Source organism: Penicillium verrucosum (assembly GCF_028828655.1).
Source record: "Penicillium verrucosum strain IBT 35672 chromosome Unknown utg000001l_segment0_segment0, whole genome shotgun sequence".
NCBI classification, from domain to species: domain Eukaryota; kingdom Fungi; phylum Ascomycota; class Eurotiomycetes; order Eurotiales; family Aspergillaceae; genus Penicillium; species Penicillium verrucosum.
This window is the reverse complement of record NW_026643210.1, coordinates 15015965-15036765: the sequence shown is the minus strand read 5'-3', so window position 1 is coordinate 15036765 and position 20801 is coordinate 15015965. Positions and strand designations below refer to the sequence as shown.

The window sequence follows — 20801 nt, the reverse complement described above, 5'->3', positions numbered from 1 at the left end:
ATATCCCCTTTGACAGGTAAATTGCTCTGCTTTAGTTAATGAACATAATAACTACTAGTATAATTACTAGCTTTTTCTTTAAAAACAAGAATTTATAACTACAAAATAACTTATTAAATTAGTCAATATACAGATTTTTAAATAGCGTTATATCTTTTGATAAATTATTACCGCTGGGCGAAAGTAGCAGCAGCAAGAAGTCCTTTCCAAGTTCAATGACGGAAATTTTGTTTCATCGTGATTCATTCAGATTGTTTATATACTTTGTTACTCATAGCTGGCGTCGAAGTTGGACCAACACCAAACTCTTCTTCGTCTGACATCGTCTGACTCCCAACATCAGGCTACAAAATCCCCGAAATAAACCCCATCCCTTTCAATATTCAGCACCTCCAAACACGGTGGTCTGTGTCAGGGGAATTACAGATCCTTGAGAGCAGGCCAGTGCTTCACAACCGAAGCGGGTCCAAATACAATCTTGTCCTGGACCGTACCTGGCTCAACAGTAAGACGAACGTACTTATCTCCCAGGAAGAAGTACGCATCGTTTGGGAAGCCCGGAGCAGGAATCACCGCCTCAAGACGGTGAATTCCAGAGCTGGCAAGAACCGGCCAGTTCTTGGCAATGTGAGAAGGGCCATAGACAATAGAACTTTCAGCCTTGCCGGGAGTCAGGGTGACGCGCGCAAACTGGTCCTTGTAGAAGAAGTAGGCATGGTTTGGCTCTCCCGGGGTAGGCAAGATGGCATCGACAGTAGGGAATCCAGCCTTGACAAGCGAGGGCCAGTTTTCGGAGATGAGTGCAGGGCCGAAGGTAACCTTGTCATCTTTGAAATTGATGCGAGCGTATTTGACGCCACTGAAGACCCAGATTGAGCCTGTGTTGTCGGGGATTGGGATGACTGCGTCAACCATGGTGAATCCGGCCTGGACTAGCGACTTCCAAGCCTCCGCGTATGCCTTCGGGCCCCAGTTGATCTGGTCGATGGTGGTGCCGGGGATGACTTTGATGCAAACATAACGATCTCCTTTGAAGACATAGCCGTGGCCGTTGGAAGGCTCGATGTATGCAGCATCAATGGAAGCTCCGGACATGATGAGTGGAGATGTTGGTTTGAAATTGAGGATTGATTGAGAATGATGAAGTAGAAACAGTCGGAGATGAAGGGGTTTATATAGCCTTTTATGGGCTTTCAATTGGTAATATTCACATAGCCTAACGGAGTCTAGACGAATACCAGTAACGAGCAATTACCAACCGAATAGTTGTCACTCAAACAGCATACGTGTATGTCTGCACAATAAGTTCCACTGCCGAATGCAGGACGCCATATATGCAAAGTGAACTCCACAAAGATCACAACCTCTCAAGTTTGGAATCGTGACATATACTATGGATTACACCGGTACTCCTAGAGTGCTATACTGGGATTTACCTCATATAATACTTCATCGGTTGTACTAGTGTTGGCCATTCAACATTCTAGGAACCACTATGTCACCGAAGTTAATATGACATAGCAATTGGCGGCGGGAATCAGGTTTCACTAGACGTAGAACAGATACCAATAGTTACAAGAAAAAGCTGGTTAAAGAAGCTAACTAGTAGTCTAGCGGTGTGTAGGGGAGTTCCCTGGTTCTTCAGCCAGCCACACTGAATTCCATTTTAGCATTCTCAAATATTTATGGACCTAGATCTAATTTATTTCAGGTCAAAACTTCCATTATCATGCACGTATGGAATGGGCAGTAACAGAAGATCGAGGTTAACCCAAACGGGAGACTAAGTATGCCTAGACCTCTCAATAGCCCGCAAATGGGCCCTACCTTGGGCCCCATTGGTGGGTCGTGGGCCCGGAATGCAAGCCCGTAAAGCCCATTTTTCTCTACTCCGTAGTTTTCTTTCGTATTCAAACTACCCTCTGAGCGATAAGTGAAGCTATATAGAAGCCTCCTTTTTATAAGCTCATAAACTAACTCAAAATGCGTTAATTTTCACAAAGTTTTACTTTTTATAGGGGGTACTTGTTTTTGTTAGGGAATTATATATATTAAGTAGAGGTACCATTGGTGCTACTATGATTAACAACTAAGTATAGACTGTAACTAGTTATAGTTATGGCTTAAGGGCATGGGGAGAGGGAAACCGAAGTATTGACCAAGCAATATGAAGTAAAAGTAAAAATCTAAGATGACCGTTTTCAGCCAGCCACAGTAGATCCCTTTTAGAGAGTGTATTAGTTGCACCTGCGTGGTGAACCAGACTGACAGGCTGCAGAGATATGAGCTACAACACATTGTGGGCAGTGCTAGGGATCGATATGAGTCCGATACTGTATAGATTCGAAATGTCATCCTAGTGACCCACTAGTTATTCTAAACGAGGTTACGGCCCGCCAGCTAGCCCCATGATCTCCATATCTTCATCTGCCAGTACTAATCCCCACGCCACAACCACTAGCTGAAGATGATGCATGTCCTATTAGATGCACTGGTCAAGGCTATTGCATAAGAGCCTGCATCCTGAGTGGTGAGCATACCTATTGCACATATTAACCGAATAAGTTAAGGTCACACAGCATACATGAATCACTAGCCTATAGGCTCTGTGCCCTCTCGAGTCAGAATTCTGTCAATGTGGAACTGCCAAGTCTACGCTAACTTTTGCTAGTGCGGTGTATTGCATAACTAACTATACCATCTACATACACCAATTTGCAAGTTCATCAGTATTGAGCAACCTATTCAACCAGATCACTACTATGTGGGAGAAAGCAGAGGAAGAATCATTCTGTTGATTAAACTAGAAATACTAGAGTTTGTATACCCTTGTTAAACCATCTAAACTATGCTCAATCTGTAGCAACCATGCAAATGGCAAGCATGCATGCATGGGATGATTGTTCAACAATTAGTAGGAAAAACTTAGTATTTGGATGAAATAAAACGCCAAGTTTACCAGCTTAAAGGTATATGCAGATATGCAGAATCCACATTGACAGAATTCTAACTAGGGACGGTACTTATAACTGCTGTCATTTTGCAGCTCCAGATATATGTAGAACAGTGAACATTATGAGACGGCCAAATGTTGGTGTCAGCTATACTTTATATATACATAAAGACATTCCACTAGTTGCTCATTTTGTATTGGTCATGCCTATTTTCGATTTCGGAGTCATTAATTCCCCACAATCTGCATATCAGCTCTATCCAAATTACAGCTAAGATGTATTTGTCAAACAGGCTCTTCGCCTGTAAGTTTATGGGGCAGCTACTGGCTGTCTTATGCCCCGCAACCCGTGCCCGTCATTCATTGTAAAAGGTTGCGCACGATGTGTAAGGGGCATTGTGCAGCCCAGCTGATACATTCCCTAGTAGGATCTTCTGTGGCTAGCTGGAAAAAATGGTCTGCAGGTCTTCTCTTCTATGTTGTACTCCGTGTTGCCGGCTCAATCATTTCGTTCCTGCGTAATATCAAGCATTCCCTCTCCCTGGTTTATGTATGCCATTGGGTGCTAGACGTACATACATGATGCCAAGGTGCCCCCCCCTACATATCCTTTACATGTCACAAGCAACACTCAATCCAGATATGTCTTAGCAAGAGATTCTCATCAAAAGAGAAGATATAAAAGGGCTCCTAAGCAGCAGTTAAGAGAGCTTGACCAGACTCTCTATCTCAAATATCAAGGTTTCCTCCTTTGCAACTTCTATTTGATAAATCCACAATGAGAATCCAGTCCCTTTCTCCCCTAGCCGTATTGGCTTACACTTAGCAGGGCTCAATCACCCCAGCTCAACGACTACCGGTCTCTTTGTCCCGCCGGCCAAGACACTGGAACGAAAACCTTCGACAATGGTATCACTGCCGAATACACTTGCCGTGTGAAGGCATCCAGCGCTATCGAGCCCAGTGAGGAGACTGCACGATCCTCGGAAGAATGTGCCGCGAAGTGCGGCTCTGGATGCTCCAGCGCTGTCTGGCAGTACACAAGGAATCGATGTTTGCTTTATGATTCTCTGGTGACTTTGAGTCCGCATGCCCGTGGCTCTCTCTACCTAAAGCCTACTGGTAATGTGGAGGGCGAGGAGGGTGAGGTGTCGGATTGTCAACACGAGAGAGGCATGCGAAGATGAGCTCGAGCAGCAGAAAGAAATGACCGAGACATGTGAGCAGGAAAAGAGCGACCTGCAGGCTGAAAGAGATACCTGCCAGTCTGATGAGGCCACCTGTGCAGCTGAGAATGACACCTTGATGGAAGAACATCAGAAATGCAAGCTCGAGAAATCCAGCTGCGATTCCCTGAAGACTACCTGCGAGATAGGCAAGATGGTCTGCGAATCCGGTCTTCGAAGTTGTGAGGGCGATAAGGGGGTCTGTGAGGACAGCCTCAAGACCTGCAATACTGCCCTTGTGGCGGCTAAAAAGCAGATTCCGGCTACGCTTTCTTCTATCTGTACGAATATTCATCCTCGAAGTGTCTTGAACGAGAAATCCACTGCTAACCTCGATGAATGAAAGGCCCAAATATCCATCAGAAGCACAGAGTTATTGGGAACAGAGTCTTCCAACTCTTTTGCAATGCAGGTAGGTAATTACTTACATCAACAAGGAAATAAATCTAATGCTGTTCATCATTTCAGGTCATGCAGTGGCCGACTATGCCAGGTACCCTGCCAACAACGTTTGGGAATGTGTTCAACTCTGCAGTAAAGAGAATCGCTGCGTTTCTGGCGATTATTGGGTTACAAGTAACCTTGAATCCCACCCAGCACGTACATGTTATCTGCACGCTTCCGGCAACGCGAGGGAGATAGTCAGCCGCCAGAACATCCAAGCCTTCTACCGGGTTGGCTTTACCTAATTCTGAGCCCTCGAGTACTGTTCCAGATCTTTCTGTCGGAAGTTTCATGATGCTGTTCGCTTTAGGACGCGGACCAGTGACACCATCTCTCCTTGTGTCCGCATGTCAGCCTAGCGATATTTTCGGTATCCACAAGTCCCAAGATGTTTGGGTGGTCATTCTTTTAGTCTCTGATGTTTGAACTTCTGTTATATGCCTGATAAGACATCCAGTTCTGGACAGCTCCTATTATTGCGATTAACCTCTCGAATGAGAGACTAAAGACCTTCGTTTTGTTTGAATTAAATGACTTTACAGTCTCCTAATCTATATCTACACGCGAAGAGGAAGAGTAAGAATACAGCAGCCAACCTGTGACAATACGTAGAACTTGCATTCAAGTACATGTATTGCGTTGCGGGCGTTTACATGAGATGAACTAGCAAAAGCGCAAGGTAAGTTTGTTGACAATTACTTTCAGTTATCGTATATCAGGCGCCAAAATCGGGTTATTTGAGGTTATTTGACATTATTGGTCCTCATTCGGTCCCAATCGAAGTTTAGCACGTTATGCCATTCACAGGACGGCAAATGCGAAGAACGTCCAGGTGCTCTATCTAAATTCCTCATCTATTAATGACTGATGTATCAGATAGTCCCTGTGCCCGACGAAGCACTATATCGTTGTGCGAGGCACAGAGTTGTCTAACTCCTGATTTCCGCCCCGTTCGTCTTCTTGAAAACATATCCAATCAAGTTACACTCATCCTTCAGCATAGAAACCAGCACATCGTCATCAATGGTAGCCTCAAGCTCCTCATCTTCGGCCTCAACCCCGGCAATAGAATCGGACTCGGCTGCAAGGAGAGTTGGGTCAATGTGCGAGTACTGAGCCAAAGACTGATGCATCTTATCTTTCTGACTTTTAGGATCGCCTTCCTTCTCTTTCGCACCCTTCTTCCCCTTCCCAGCCATCTTAGCACGTAAAGTGCCGTCACGAATGGACTGTTCTTGTTTCTCCATATCGACCTCAGAAGCTTTAACAAGAGTATGAGGTTTCGGCAGTGACTCATCGGAATCAAAACCATCATCAAAGTCAGACGGCGGATCCGACAAATCCTCAACATCAGACCCACCGCCACCATAAACATTAGCAGGCGTCACAGCCCCAGAATCAGCCTGAACACCCCGACCCCCACACTGACAACCCAACAACTCATGCGTCTGACAAGCCCTGTCCTCATCAAGTCTGAACAAATCTCTCAGCTCAGCAGCGGAGAACTGCGCACCACCATTACTGGCCCTCTTCTCCTGCATAACACTATCGGCCAGACCAAGCTTAGTAACCTGTCTCTGCCAGATCTTCTCTTCAAGACTACCCTTGAGCAGAACACGGTAGATGCGACAAGGCCGTTTCTGGCCGTCACGGTGAATACGTGCCATGGCCTGGATATCCGTTGCCGGGTTCCAGTCTACATCGAAGAGGATGAGACGACTAGCACCAATGAGGTTGAGACCTGTGCCACCTGCTTTTGCGGATAGCAGAAATGCGAAGCAAGAGCTTGCAGGGAGGCGGTTGAAGTCATCTACCAGACCTTGACGTTTCTGGGCTGGTGTGCTGCCGTCGAGACGGAGGTAGGGGAGGCCTAGGGAGGTGAGGAGGGTTGCGAGGAGGGAGAGGGTTGAAGTGTAATTTGAGACGAGGACTATTTTCTCGTCTGTTTTATTGCGCACCGTGTCGAGGAGTTGGTCGAGGACGCGGATCTTCGCGCTGGAGGATGGTGATAGGTGGCGATGGAGGGGTTGGGGAATGGATTCGATGAGGGCGGTCATTGTTTCGTTGGGGGTGTTGTTGTTGTTTTTGGCTGTCAGGAGGGAAGGGCTGTTGCTGAGCTTTTTGAGGATTGTTATTAGCTGCAGGGCGCTTTCGGCGTTGCCCATTGCAGTTTGGAAGATTGGGGAGGCGAGGACAGCTTTGTAGATGTTGGCTTGAGGGCGGGTTGGTTTGCAGAAGAGGACGTATTCGGTTTTAGGGGGAGGTATTTGGCCAGGATGTCTGCTGTTCGGCGAAGCATGAATTTAGAGGTGAGTTCTCGCAACTCCTCGCCTCTGGACTCCCCTTTCTCGATGTCCTTGTTTGTTGCTTCTGGCTGTCTGCTGCGAACAATTGGAGTTTCGAACTCCCGAATGAAGGACTTGAAGCTTCCAAGGATACCTGGATTCACAAGATCCACGGCTGCAAAGAACTCTTTCAGATCATTTTGAATTGGCGTTCCGGAGAGAATGACTCTCTTCACGGCGCTGAGCGACTGGATCGCTTGACCACTCTTGTTCTGCAATGTCTTGAGCCTGTGGCCTTCGTCGGCGATAATGATATCGACCCCAGAACTATTCGCCAAAGCTTCCTGGACCGTTCGGAGCTTTTCATATCCAACAATCATGATACTATAAGCCCGGCCCTTGGTGAAATCTGTAAGACGCTTACTCTTATCATCGAAGACAAAAACTCCAATGCGCTCATTGCCAAGCCACTTGCGGAACTCCTTCCGCCAGTTATTGATAAGAGTGACAGGACACACAATCAAAGCCTTCTTAATAACAGGCGGGGCTTCAAAGATAGGATTCTGCTTGAGTAGAGTCCAAAGCAGCGCAATAGTCTGCAAAGTCTTCCCCAGGCCCATGTCATCCGCGAGGATAGCACCTTCTCCATTAAACGACCGCATGCCCATCACACACTCATACAAGAACTTTACACCCTCACGCTGATGCGGCCGCAAGTTCTTGGTCAAGAGCGGATCAACAACAACATCCACAACCTGCCTCCCCTTCGGCACAGACTTCGGCCGCGGCATAACCAACGCGCCAGCCGCCTTGGGATCATGACGCGGGACGACTTTTCCCATAACCTTGGGAGTAACCGTATTCACAAGCAACGGCGCCTTATAAGCCGCAAACGCCCCCGGTGCGGTTCCAGGGTTCGCATTGGGGTTGGTAACTAGAGCCAGGGAGCGCTTTAAGGACTGTGTGCGTTCCGCGGCTGTAGGCTTGCGTACTTCGCCCTTCTTTCGAGCGGGGAGGGCTTCTTTCTTGGGTGTGGGGACCAGGTCCGGCGTAGAGGTAGGTGCTGGCTTCGTGTCTTCCAAGAACCTTCTTCCAGAGAGATATTCCTTTCGTGATATCTCAGAATCTACTTCAACCTCTTTGCCAGAGATAGAGAGTGTTGCTCCCGGCTCGAGGTGCGCTTCGTGCACCTTCCGTCCCATCTCCTTTCCGGTAATGTCTCGTAGATAGACGAATTCTCCGCGGGTAGAGAGGATCCCATCTCCATCCCATGTTTTGTGTTTTTTGGGCGCTTGGTTTGCGCCTGTCTGGGTTAGCTGGTTCGGTGTGGTTGTTACACCCTATGAGGGATCAATGTTCTAAGGACCTACCAGAGAACATTGAAGTATCTTTCGTCGGATGTATCATCTTTAGTCAATTCACTGGATGGCGACTCTGTCACATTCTCTGATCCTCGATTGTTGACTTGTAGCAGTGGCTTTCGACTGGCTATTGGTGTGGATTGCACATCCTTGGGTGCAGGTTCGTCTTCGAGGCGGGGCTTTTTGGTAGGACGACTAGGCTCGTCGGGGGTATCGGTGGATAATGGAGCAGGGTTCCTAATTAAAGGGGATTTGAAGGGCTTGAAGACCATGGCTGTGTTGGTCTTTTCTTCCTTGGTGCAGATGGTGTTCAGAGGAGGACGCGACACCGGCGCGGGACGCGTAGTCACGTGAGCTAAGGCACCATTTTGGTGGATTTAAGGACTTGGCCTAGCATCAGGAAACACTGAACTACAACAGTTCCAGATTTAAGTTTTCAACTATTAATGCTCGTGTGATATGCGCATATTGAAAAAGGATGTTGAGACAAATGAGTATGGATTATACTTTTACAGTAGCTCTATATAGAGTCGGAAAAAGCCCAACACGAAGAGAAATGTACAAAGGGTGTATATAAAGTTAAGTTGCATCATAAAAAGGAGCATTTTATAGCCGTGCAGCGAAGAAAAGGATGTGCCAAGCAAAATGGTATACGCAGAATAGTCCTTCCAACATCCCTCAAGGAGATTTATCGAGCATCATCAGCCAGGGCCTTGTCAGTCAACGGGACATGTTTGGGGCCCACATAAGAGCCCTGGTGGATGAACCACCAGATGGTAACAAAGATGGACAGACCACCAGTCATCAAACTGGCATAGTTCATTGATGCAGCGTCAGTGGGGATGGCGTAAGGGAAGCAGAAGATGACAGCGAATACAATGATGTAAACACAGGACAAGGAGTTGACGACGTAACCAATGGTGTTGTTCATGTAGAAGTAACCCGGGACGAAGGACGAACGGCGGGTCAAGATGTGAGGGAAGATGGCCATGAAGTATGAAAGACTGGACAACTGTACGAAGCACCCCACAAATGCGTTGAAGGCAGTAGACGAGCCAAGGTAGATACACGCTAGCACGGTGATGAAGCCACCGCAGGTCAGGGTGGCGTTGAAGGGGTTCTTAAACTTGGGGCTGATAGTTCCAAGCCATCCCGAGAATGGAGTGGCGCGGTCGCGAGAAATGGTCCAGAGCGTACGGCCGGCGGTGATGTAGCAGCCGCAGGCAGTAATAAAGGTAGGTAGGAAAGCGACGACTAGGAGACCCACAGAGCCGGCATGGGAGCCCGTGGCTTGGCGGTAGATCTCAGCAAGGGGAAAGAAGGTGCTAGGGTCGGACACCTTCGCGAGGTCGTTAATAGAATAGAAGATCGCGACCATGTAGCAGATACCAGTGACGAAACCAACACCCATCTGGGCCAGGATAGCCTTGGGGATATTTCGGCTCGGCCTGTAATTTCAAGTCAGCATTGATAATAGATGGGAATGGAAAAAGAATAAAACTGACTTGGGGATCTCCTCGGCCAAGTGAGATGAGCAGTCAGGGGTGCCAACACTGTAAGCACCGTTGAGCATACCAGCCACAAAGACGAATCCTTGCTGAGAATAACCAGTTGCGTTCTGCCAAGTTGTCCACACGAGTTTGTCGGTGGCGTATCCTGAGCCGGTCACATGAGGCATCACAGCACACACGACGATGGTAACGAAGACACCAGTAAGAATGAAGAACATGCCGAGGTTTCCAATGTAAGGCAGGAAGCGGTTCATGAACAGCACGACGCAGCAGCAACTCCAGGTGCAGAGGAGGAAGCTGATGAAAACGTTCCATTGTGAGGGCACGAATCCGGGATGCATCTGTACATACATAGCCACGGTCTGCTGAGCCATAATCAAAGACATGGAGGAAGCACCGAGCATCCAAGCCAGGCAGTTCCACCATCCGGCGTAGAACCCACACACGCGACCGTATTTGCTTCCTGCAGTGATAGTTGCCCAATGGTAGACACCACTAGACGAGGGCATACCTGATGCCAATTCGGCAATTGATGCGGCGACTAACCAGTAGCAGACGGACACAGCCATGCTGAACAAGGGGTTAGCTTTGAGTTTGTTAGACTGGTAAGGGAGGGGCGACATACAATTCATAGATAGTTCCTGCAAGTCCACCGTTGCTCAGAGCCACAACAACACTACCACCTTGGGCAATCCACGTGTTTCCTGTTGTCACGGCCACAGCACAAATACTGATAAGGCCAAAGTTCCGATCTAGTTCCTGACGATGGCCTGAGGCGTTGACCAACTCTCCATTTATTGGGCCATCGTTGGTATAATCCGACGCGATCTCCTTCTCAGGGACGTAGTTGACCTCCTTCTCCGGCGAATAATCGATCTCAGACCCAGACATATTCGATGTATTTTGGGAATTCCCTAAACACCAGAATACTCCTTGACGTGTTAATTTGCCGGAACGCACCTCCTAGGTTTAAAAAATGACAGACAATATGAAGGAGGATCGAAGGGAACACAGGAAGAAAAGGGAGTAAAGTAGGCGTACAAGGTATATTATCACTGTCACGGCTAGGCCGATCAGATCAGGTTGGGTTCGACCATCCATGGATGAAATCCCTCCCGACCCCCACTTCTACTTTCTCAATTTTGGACCAATCAACGTTCATGGCAGCACATCATTCGGTGGCCAAGTGGCTCCTAGTGGGGTCGCCCCAGACTTGTTATTGGACCAAATCGGAGGCAAGGGTGTTACATTGTACTCCAACAGAAACTCTCGCACATAAACGCGCCTGCATGGCTGCATTACGCTTAACCCAGAAGGGGAGCTTCAGCAGAAAGAGATTTTCCATCCCCCTTTAGCGTTTGATTCCTTCGAACTTAGGCTTCATCTCTACTTCTTTCTTATTTGGGGAAGATAAGAGATACCTTGGGGCTCTTTGGCGGGTCTATTAACCCCAGACTCTGCTTAAATCAATGCCGTTCATCGTCAGACTCTAAATATACATCCATCAACTCCTTAGAAGTATGTATAACTTACATAAACATAATATATCTGCCTAGGTGGCATGTTGAAGCTGAGATTTCATGCATGTTACTCTGTACCCACATACAATATAGTTACATAGTAGTATGTACTATTACACCCTTTCTTCTAGTATTTCCCCCTATTTGAATTAAAAAACATAACATTTGCTAGTGAGACAGCCAGAAAAACGACAACTACACGGAGTACTCCGTCGTCCGTACCTGGTAAACTAAAGTGCAAAAGTGGGCTGAATGCGAACCCGAGTAAATCCGTTACTGGCCGAGACACATGAAAATCCCACCTTCCTAATGATAGAGTCTAGTAATATAAAGTAGTACTGAATGTGGGCCCAAACAATTTATGTTTGTCGAGCTAATACGACAGGGGTGTGTCTCATATAGGGCATATAGAGCGATATAGGGCTAGAAGGTGGCCTTAGGCCAGCCTCTATATCCACTTAAGACCAATGCCACAATATAAAGCACCCAATCGAGAGTAAATCAATTAGAAGGTTAGAAACCGTCCAAGACGAGACTCCGGATCTCTTGGCCTTCGAGCCAGAACGTTCGGAAGTCGGGGGTAGCTGAATGTGGATAATGCTGACGAGGGGGACTCGCACTTTAGCCTCAGATCTAGTGGCCTATGTTGTACATACAACATAGTTAGTTGATATTTCGCCTCTAGATTAATTTAATGATATATTTGACTCGAATCACTAATTAAGGAGTGAAGGAATAAATTAATTTGGATAGTGCATTGTATGGAGTATGTACATGCCGGCAATGAAGAGATTAATAGAGTCTTCACAATCCTTCAAGCTAAAATTTAGCGTAGAGTAAATTATGAGACATGGAATACCTCCTGGATATCCCGAACTTTGAACCTTACTTCCAATATCAAGTTCATTCTAATATTTCAATCCCAGTTTACATTTTTTCCAGATCCTGCAAAGCTGTACCTCTATGTACATCATATGTTAGAACTTGCCTCTGGGGGTCCCACACTCCATAAAAATTCAAGGGGACCTCCGCTCCGAGTAAAGATCCGCTTCGGTTCCACCTGGGGACTCCCAAAATCCCTCAAAAAGGAAATGGGTCGGACCAATCAATGTCTCATCCATAGTTGTTGTTGGATCCACTCTTTACACTTGTAGTTAGTGGCAAACTCAGAATATCTCAATACCCAGGTACCCCCGATCTGGTAGGTCTTCGTCTTCTCAACCGAGCAGTACCGCTATGGTCGAATGTAATAAAATGTTGATATTTCGGGATTCCCCCAAAGCTTGGATACCGAGTTACCACAATATTCACAAATCTTGGAAAATTCGCTGATCATCCTTTCAGCTCATCCACTGTGGGCCTTTTCCCCCAGATAGAAAGAGCCATGTCTATCCTCGCTTAGGTGACGGTTTATCTTGGTGATTGGGTGTAGCAATTTACAGATGTGTTCATATCACCTCTTGCCTAGTTAAGCAGGTAGGTAACAATTAAGTTCGTTAGACTTGTTATGGATCTAAGTATATACTGCGTACTGCCAACCTCGGTAGTAAAATTCTAGTAAATTTGAAAAGGCTAAAATGCTGCAGGGCCACGAAACTTCCAAGGTTGTAAACACGAGGATTGGAGGAAATTCTAGAGTACCTATGTCAAGATAAAGTGGGCCAAAGATTAAATTGGCCGTTCACAAATCAAAATGTGGCAATGAAATCAATTTCCCAAACTAATCTCATCCAAGGAAACACTCGCCATCAAAATGTATCCACTGTCCAATGATCTCTGTGCTCTGTCTTTGAATGAGCGTTTTATCCTCTCTGCCTTTACTCCGAACCATACCTATCATACATCGAAGGTTCCAACACACTTCGAACCACACACACACCCCTGTCGTACGATAATCGGCATATGCAGGATCGGAGCTAGGAACCCTATACATAGGTATCTCATACCCCGGCTAATTTATTAAAATGTGAGCCACTTTACTCTCGTTTCTCCCTTCGATCCTGTTAACCTGAATTTCGAACAGGCCAGGGGCAATGTCTGGCTTAGGAGGTCACTTCGCGGTGGAATTCGCCCGTGAAACATGGGCTCTATATTCCATTGGCGTATTGGGTGCCGTCTTGCGATGGTGAGGATTAAATTGAATATCCCCAATATACAAAACACCCACTGACCAACGATCTTTGACAGGGTTGCTCGTATTCGGCGTTTAGGCATTCGCAATCTCCAGGCCGATGACTATATTATGCTCTTCGCGGTTGTTTGGTATACAATACTATGTGTCGCCTTAAATCAAGTCGCTTCCGGTGGCGGATCAAATCTCATGACCGAGGAGGATAAACTAAACTTGACGGATGCAATTATCACCGAACGAGTGAGCGGGAGCAAATGGGTCTTTGTGTCGGAGCATTCATTTATTCTTTGCGTCTGGGGTTTGAAATCATGCATGCTGGTGATCTATGGGCGTATCACGTATGTCGAATTTCGATTTGGAGCTTGGTTCTTTTCGCTAACAATCAACAGTGAAGGATTGAAGCAGAAACGCTGGATCAACTATGTCGCAGTTTACGTTGCACTCGGATTTGTCGCAACCGAACTATCACTCTTCCTACTCTGTCGCCCATTAACAGACTACTGGGCTGTGGTCCCAACACCTGACTACCAATGCTCTTCCTACCAATATTACGAAATCGTGCAGGGCTGCATCTCAATCTCCGCCGACATCTTCATGCTCATCATCGCCATCCCGATGCTAGTTCAAGTCCGCGTCCCGCTTAAGCAAAAGTTGATCCTAACTATCCTCTTCGGCATGGGAATCTTCGTCATCGTCGCCGCCGTCCTGAACAAGGTGTACTGTCTCGTTCCATCACTGATTTCCTACGTCTACATGAACTGGTACTTCCGCGAAGCAACCGTCGCCATCCTAGTCACCAATCTGCCGCTAATCTGGTCCCTGCTCCGCGACGTCTTCCCTGCCCTCAAGAGCTGGACCGGAGGCTCTAAGCGCGGTACCGATCGCTACAAGTCCGGGCCCTGGACCAGCAAGGGCGGCTCCAATATGCCTCCGTATGGCCCACCCAGCCATGCGCGCTCGGGAGATTTCGGCATGCAAGAATTCGAGGGCACCACTACGGTTACCCCGACAAAGGCGACTCAATCCGATCCCAGTATCAGCGAAGAGCGCGATGCGAGCAGTGACGATGGCTCAGCCCGCGCTTTGCGCATTCGTCGGGATATTACCGTTACGGTGGAACGTGACTCGCGGCCGGAGGATTATGATGCGAATTCTTCGCGCATTACACGCGCCCACGAGGAGGTTTAATCGACTCCTTCTATATATACACTTAGAAAAGTTTCTTTTTTTTATTTGTCTCTGTTTTTGTTACGAATCCACGAAGTCCCCGAGGGCGGCTTGATACCCGGTCCTGTATTAATGTGATTTTATTTTGTCTGTACATATTTACAACTACGCCCTATTTTGTGTCTTTTGTTTATCCGGACATATTGGAGATATCCTTTTTTTAGATATAGAGTTTATCCTTGGAACATACCTCACAATTGCACTAAAAGTCCAAAAACCATGAAATGCATATACCACTAGTTAAGCCTTGAATTGCGTATGCCGCTGAGTACAATCTCCACCGACCATTTCCACCGAGGATCCCACCTCCAAAATTGGACTCTGCTCCCAACCACCTATGTATGTATACCCAAACCCCACGGCGAGTGGATTAACCGCTCAAAAGACAGATCAAACCTTGGGAAAACATTTGATCACAACCCGCCGATCTCCCGGCACCTTGCATCAAGAGGTGCCGATCCTAGCGGCATCGGACGGCGACACTCTAAGGAGGGAAGGGATTGGCATAGGGCATTGAACAGCCGAACTTAGGCTAAGTTCTTTGACCTCTCGATGGAGGGGTTGGGCGAACCGGAAAACATGGCTCAGGCACAATGGAGCCATTCCAGAAAATCACGTTGATATTAATCTCGGTTCAAATAGCCAGTACCTTACCTAGGTATATTGAAGGCTTGCGCTTGGACTTAATGGCTGGGCTGGATATTATGTGGCGCTACTGGGCTGCTTATGCGAGACATTGTGAATGCATAGGCAGGGTGGTTCATGTCGGTAATTGTTGTGCGTAATCCTATTGAAATTAGAGTTGTTCTACATATATCTCCGTACTCGATATATCATATTAGAATCATCTCTATTCTGTATATGGAGTAGACTATACAGCATACAACATAATGGCTACAATTTATGTATCAGATAGCGGTGACTACTCTAGAATTTTGGAAGAATGTCGCTACCCAAAAGGGTAAAACGGAAAACAGGACAAACTTTCGTAGTAACCAGACAGTGGTTCACCCTCAAGGTTGCTGCTCCACAACCTCCACACTGTCGATCCGGCGTATCAACCTTGGAAAAGCTGATCCATGCCGTCAACCTTGGGATAGGCCACCTGTGTATCCATGGATACTCTACTGATATTTCTGGCCAGTACCATGGACACGCCCAAGCTATCTTTGGATGACTTGGGGTACCCGAACATTCGGATTGTCGTGGGATCTGCGTGGAGGGAGAGATACCTAGGTATGACGTTCCAAGGTTGATAAGGGGAAAGTGATTATCAATTGTTGTCGGTCATATCTCGCAGAATCAGAATTCCCTTAATTTACGAGTTTTATATATATAATATATATATATATATTAAGTTAAAACTTGTACTCCGTATATTACTACAAGGATGTTTTAAATGTGAAATCTCAAATTACTCGGTATCATCCCGAGTTTCAACTGAGTTTCGGCGACCCAGCGTTCCAGCGCGGTCTCCAACTTTCATACAACATAACATATGTGTATATCGTTATGAACTACATAAAACTACACCATATTATTCTTCTAGATGTCGCTTGGAATCCGAACCACGTGTATTTGGTCTTATTTTTGAGTGAAAAGACGATCATTTATCCCTATTCTAGTAACTTGCACGGGTACTCTTCGGTGTTTGTTATTATTCTGATCTGTGCTGAAGGATTCACCTAAAAGATTAGCGTAACGGGGTCGGCATTATTGCCTGACTTCCATACTCCGTACTCATATTGAATGGTCAAAATCTACCATCCCGAAGTGGATCCCCTAGGGCGAGCACTATGTTGTATGTATGGTGTAACTATGTCGGAGTCCATAACACCGACAAGTTCATCTTTTCGATAAAGGGGAGGAAGTTGTAATTTTCTTTTCCTTTTTTCATTTTTTTAATCATCTTTTGTCTCTCCACCATCAACCCCGAAAGACCGTGCAATAACTAGTGTAGATAAATTTATAACTAGTTAATTATATGTCGTACATATGCAGGACAGGTGAAGAGTTTTCGATGTAACGCTACAACACATATGGGGGCGATTTGTAAGACTATTTTTGCTTTCGCTCTAGCTACATTTCGTAGGTACGCCGGTCGCCACGAGGGAGTTGCATGGGTAGTCGCTGGGAACGGTGTTTGATTCGCTGTTGCAAATATTGGAGAACCCTGTTCGGCAGTTCCGTGCAGGTACAGGGATATACCCTTGTAAGAGGTTGGTTGCATCGCTTTAGGCTAGTTATAAGCTAAGAATGCATCGGCTGAAATGTTTGACCACGAAGAAGAGCCTGGCTACACATGTTCCTTGTTAGGGAAAGACGTCAAAAAATTACTATTAATATTATTGTGCATACACTAGACAAGGTCCTATCGTCGAAGTCTACATTCCTTCTCCGCTGGTCAACATCTACTCCGTATAAAATATTTATATTGTATCTCAAAGCAACTTGCACAGCTCAAACTATTGAATCTTAAACTCGACCCCTGGCCAATCCCAAACCTAAGCTCACTTTTATGTAACAGGATTATTTTAAGTTTGGAGATTTTGGATCACAAAGATGGACCACACAGACAGCCCTGCGGACCCTCTTTCCTCGACTGGACAGAAACTGCATGGTCCTTTGTAACATAAGACGTACTAAGAGTAGTGGGCATGCCATTCAGCTAGATAGGGCAGTATTTTTCCAATCCTCGGGTTGCAGCCGAGGATAAGACTCAAGATCCTTGGCCGGTAACAGATCTCACGAGTTAATAAAGCTTGCATTTTATATCAATGAGGATAGCTAGGAGATTACATATGGGACTACGGACACCCTTCCTTAGTATCTATAAATCTTGCTTAGTTTTCGACTTTTAGCGCTAACAAAAAGGATGAATGTAGTAGTCTATCACGCGCTTTTGTGATAGCTGAGGCTATCACAACTTCATAATTCGGTACTCCACACAAAATATATATAACGTACTCTTCCAGGCTAGTTCATTCCTTAACAAACAAAATTTCTATGAACATCTATCGCCCTTCATTTTTGGGTTTCTCATCTTGACACCCTGTCTGGCTCCGCAGTTTCTTCTTTATCTCATCCAACATATCACTCTCTTCCCAATCAAACACTTGCTCTTCGTAACACACAGAATCCACCTCAGTCCAATCAGAGAATGATCTGAGAAACTTGGCTACGATATGGTGGCCATTACATTGAGCCAGCTTGATAGCTCTTATATATTCAATGCGGTTGTTCCCCTCAATCAGCAACCCCTCATTTAACAGAAGATGTCCAATCGGCCATGTTCAGCAGCGCCCTCAAGCGCCGTTCTGCCATATCGCTCAGCTCTGGGGGCCTGGACGCTAGCGCCAGCATCAAGGAGTCTACGGGCAATCCCAATATCGCCCCGAATTGCAGCGAATTGCAATGCTGTCGCCCCGGTGCGAGACGCCGGGTTCTGATTCACATTTGCGCCTGCTTTAAGGAAAAAAAATCCACAAGCTCCATGTTCCCTTGCTTTGCCGCCTGCTGTAGTGCGGTCATGCCACCATCTCCAAATGGTGGACTGTTGACATCTGCATCTGCTGCTAATACCATATTCACAACCTCCAGATCCCCTCCTTCTACCGCGTGGCACAGAGTAGTATTCGGGTATTTGGGTGTCGGTACAGCAAACATTCTCGCACCGGCTTTCAAAAGTATCTTCATCAGCTCCACGTTTCCTGCTTCGCCAGCAAGATACAACGTAGTTCCTCCGGATCCAAAGGTATAGGTTGGCTCATAGATCTCATCGATATCTACGCCTGCTTCCAAAATCAAAGACACCATCTCGACTTTGCCGGCCTTTACTGCAGTCTGTAACAGTGGCTCTCCTCTCGAGTTCTGCAGTAGTCTAGTGACAACGGTATCAGCTGCGAGCAGAATTTCGAGTTATTCAATGTTCCCAAGCCTAATGGCATACTGCATGTATGCTCGGCCATTGATATTGTCAATAATACGATCGATGGTCAGCAGAGTCCGCAATAAGGGAGTATCCCATTCGCTTAAAGGGAATTTCACGGGATTTGAAGACCGTTTCATGTTTGTGTCAATGAGGAAGACCTCTTGGTGTATGTCTGCACCAACATCCAACAAGTCCTGGACAAACCGTCTGTCCCAAAAGTGAAAGCTTACTGATAAGGCCCGTCCCTTTTCTTCCTTTGTCCAGGTGGTTGCTCGCAATAGGGCTTGGAATATTTGTCGGTTGCCATATATCACTGCCAGTTCGAGCGGAATGAAGGACACCGGATGTCTGTTTGGCGTGATTGAAATTATCATCTCCTTGGTATATGGATAGATGGCAAGCTTTGGTTCCAAAATCTCTCGATAATGACGGTCAATATACAGTTCTGGGGAACCGTGTACGTCCACACCAGCCTCCAGCAAATAATGGACGGCAGCTTCGTCATTTGAGCACACTGCCATCACAACTGCGGTTGGAGCAAAGAGAGAAAATGGCCCGAAAATGTTGATAAATCTCAGTAGAACAGAATGATCCTGGGTCATTCCTACTCTCCACATGATTGCGTTTATTTCAGCCTCAGTCACCTGTCCCCCATGGCCGATGATAATTTGAGCCAGGCCTAAATTGCCACAGCACAATGCTGCTTCCATTGGGGTACTGACTCTCAATTTTAATTTACCGGGTACATTTTTAATGTCTCGGTCACGTTGATCGATTCCATAACCCAGAAGAAGACTTGTCAAAGGCTCATTCTGCGAAATGATTGCCTCGATAAGTATCATCTGCCCATTGGCCGAAAGAAGCTGTGATAGCAGGTTACTATGTTCCAGAAATTGTGCGGTCTCGACACTAGCGATGGAGGGGACTGCATGGCCCACTCTTGTCGCCCTTGCACTTTGTAACAGAGAGATCATAGTCCAATTCCCTTGAGTTATAGCCAACCCAAGCGCGCTATTAGGGAGGCCCTCACGAAGATCATTTGCTCGAGCTCCAAATTGTAGAAGCAGTGCAACGGTTTCAGTGTCATTCTGCTTGACGTGCTCCCACAATTGAGAAGAATAATGATCCTCCATGAGCTGTACACCAGCCGTGGCTCCATTGGCGAGGAGAAGCTGGCACATGGGCAGATCATTTGCTTCCAAGGCTCGTTTGAATAAACTTATTTTTCTGTCCCCACTTGACACTTTGTACCTCTCAGCAACATGGAGGTCGACACCTGCTTCCAGTAAAAGCCTGGCGGCCTCTTTCTTTCCTTCAGCAACGGCTAAGAGGAGCGGATTCAGATAACGGTCCGGGGTGTCCATTCGATTGACGGTTGCACGTGCTGCTAGAAGTATCTGCATCATAGGGATATCTCCCTTGAACGCCACCATACCCAGTGCAGTCGTTTGATATTCCTGGAATAAATCCCAAGTGTCTATCGAATCTCTAGCGAGAGGATCGGGGTCATGACAGTCCACCGGGTGCAACAAATCACGATTTGCACCTCGTGAAAGCAGAAATTGTGCCAATTCTCTGTTTTCCTCCTTGACGCAGTATCCAAGTACTGTTCTGGCTTTTCCCAGAAAGGGTATTTCTTCAATGTCTGCACCGGCATCCAGGAGCATTTCCACGATATATTTTGAACATCGAGAATAGACGGCTTCCTCTAATGGTCTCGGGGGAAGTTGCACACCATTGGATAGAAGAATCCTTACCGGCTCCTCATTTCTGAAGCTGATGGCCGAGTCGACTTGCTTCCCCGGTCTGGGGTTTACTGAAGTCCGCTTTATGCAATAACAATAGACATGCCATTTGGACAGAAACTTCATTGTCTCTTATGCGGGCTGCATAGACCAGCGGGCTGGAAGATTCTCCTTCATCATCGGTGACCAATGAATCTGGACTCATCCCAGCTTCCAGCATCAATTCAATAGCTTGGAGATCGCTAGATCTGACCACACTTACAAGTAATTTCTCTGCAATTGCTTCGGCAGTTGCGCCCTTCAGAGACACCAAACTCAGCAGTTAGCAGTTAGCACTTCCGAATACAGTTGCATTACTCTCTCTCTCTCTTCTCCTGGCTTCCCATAAAAGACCACTTTACCTGTTGTGGTGGGTGTCACCTGACCATATGTGACAGGACTGTAGTCTCCTCTCCCTCTTCTTCTTT

At 46.6% G+C, this 20801-nt stretch overlaps 6 protein-coding genes across 6 annotated transcripts; 2 read left to right on the top strand and 4 right to left on the bottom strand.

The window, feature by feature from the left end:
* Positions 1 to 420: 420 nt before the first annotated feature.
* Positions 421 to 1095, bottom strand: N7516_005550 (Hemopexin-like domain-containing protein; the record flags this gene model as incomplete). Its single annotated transcript, XM_057218270.1, has 1 exon — positions 421 to 1095. One exon carries the CDS (start codon positions 1093 to 1095, stop codon positions 421 to 423), a length of 675 nt encoding a protein of 224 aa, XP_057080153.1.
* Positions 1096 to 4078: 2983 nt separating this feature from the next.
* N7516_005549 (uncharacterized protein) lies at positions 4079 to 4522 on the top strand (the record flags this gene model as incomplete). Its single annotated transcript, XM_057218269.1, has 1 exon — positions 4079 to 4522. One exon carries the CDS (start codon positions 4079 to 4081, stop codon positions 4520 to 4522), a length of 444 nt encoding a protein of 147 aa, XP_057080152.1.
* A 1030-nt stretch (positions 4523 to 5552) lies between these two features.
* Positions 5553 to 8288, bottom strand: N7516_005548 (DEAD/DEAH box helicase; the record flags this gene model as incomplete). The annotated part of the gene is made up of 3 exons (XM_057218268.1): positions 5553 to 6906; positions 6948 to 8211; positions 8279 to 8288. The coding sequence occupies 3 exons, from the start codon at positions 8286 to 8288 to the stop codon at positions 5553 to 5555; spliced, it is 2628 nt and encodes an 875-aa protein (XP_057080151.1).
* Positions 8289 to 8957: 669 nt separating this feature from the next.
* On the bottom strand, positions 8958 to 10671 carry N7516_005547 (uncharacterized protein; the record flags this gene model as incomplete). Its single annotated transcript, XM_057218267.1, has 3 exons — positions 8958 to 9717; positions 9775 to 10350; positions 10406 to 10671. 3 exons carry the CDS (start codon positions 10669 to 10671, stop codon positions 8958 to 8960), a joined length of 1602 nt encoding a protein of 533 aa, XP_057080150.1.
* Positions 10672 to 13333: 2662 nt separating this feature from the next.
* On the top strand, positions 13334 to 14619 carry N7516_005546 (uncharacterized protein; the record flags this gene model as incomplete). Its single annotated transcript, XM_057218266.1, has 3 exons — positions 13334 to 13425; positions 13488 to 13769; positions 13821 to 14619. 3 exons carry the CDS (start codon positions 13334 to 13336, stop codon positions 14617 to 14619), a joined length of 1173 nt encoding a protein of 390 aa, XP_057080149.1.
* Positions 14620 to 18108: 3489 nt separating this feature from the next.
* On the bottom strand, positions 18109 to 20256 carry N7516_005545 (ankyrin repeat domain-containing protein; the record flags this gene model as incomplete). The annotated part of the gene is made up of 3 exons (XM_057218265.1): positions 18109 to 18538; positions 18608 to 19268; positions 19329 to 20256. The coding sequence occupies 3 exons, from the start codon at positions 20254 to 20256 to the stop codon at positions 18109 to 18111; spliced, it is 2019 nt and encodes a 672-aa protein (XP_057080148.1).
* Positions 20257 to 20801: the final 545 nt, after the last annotated feature.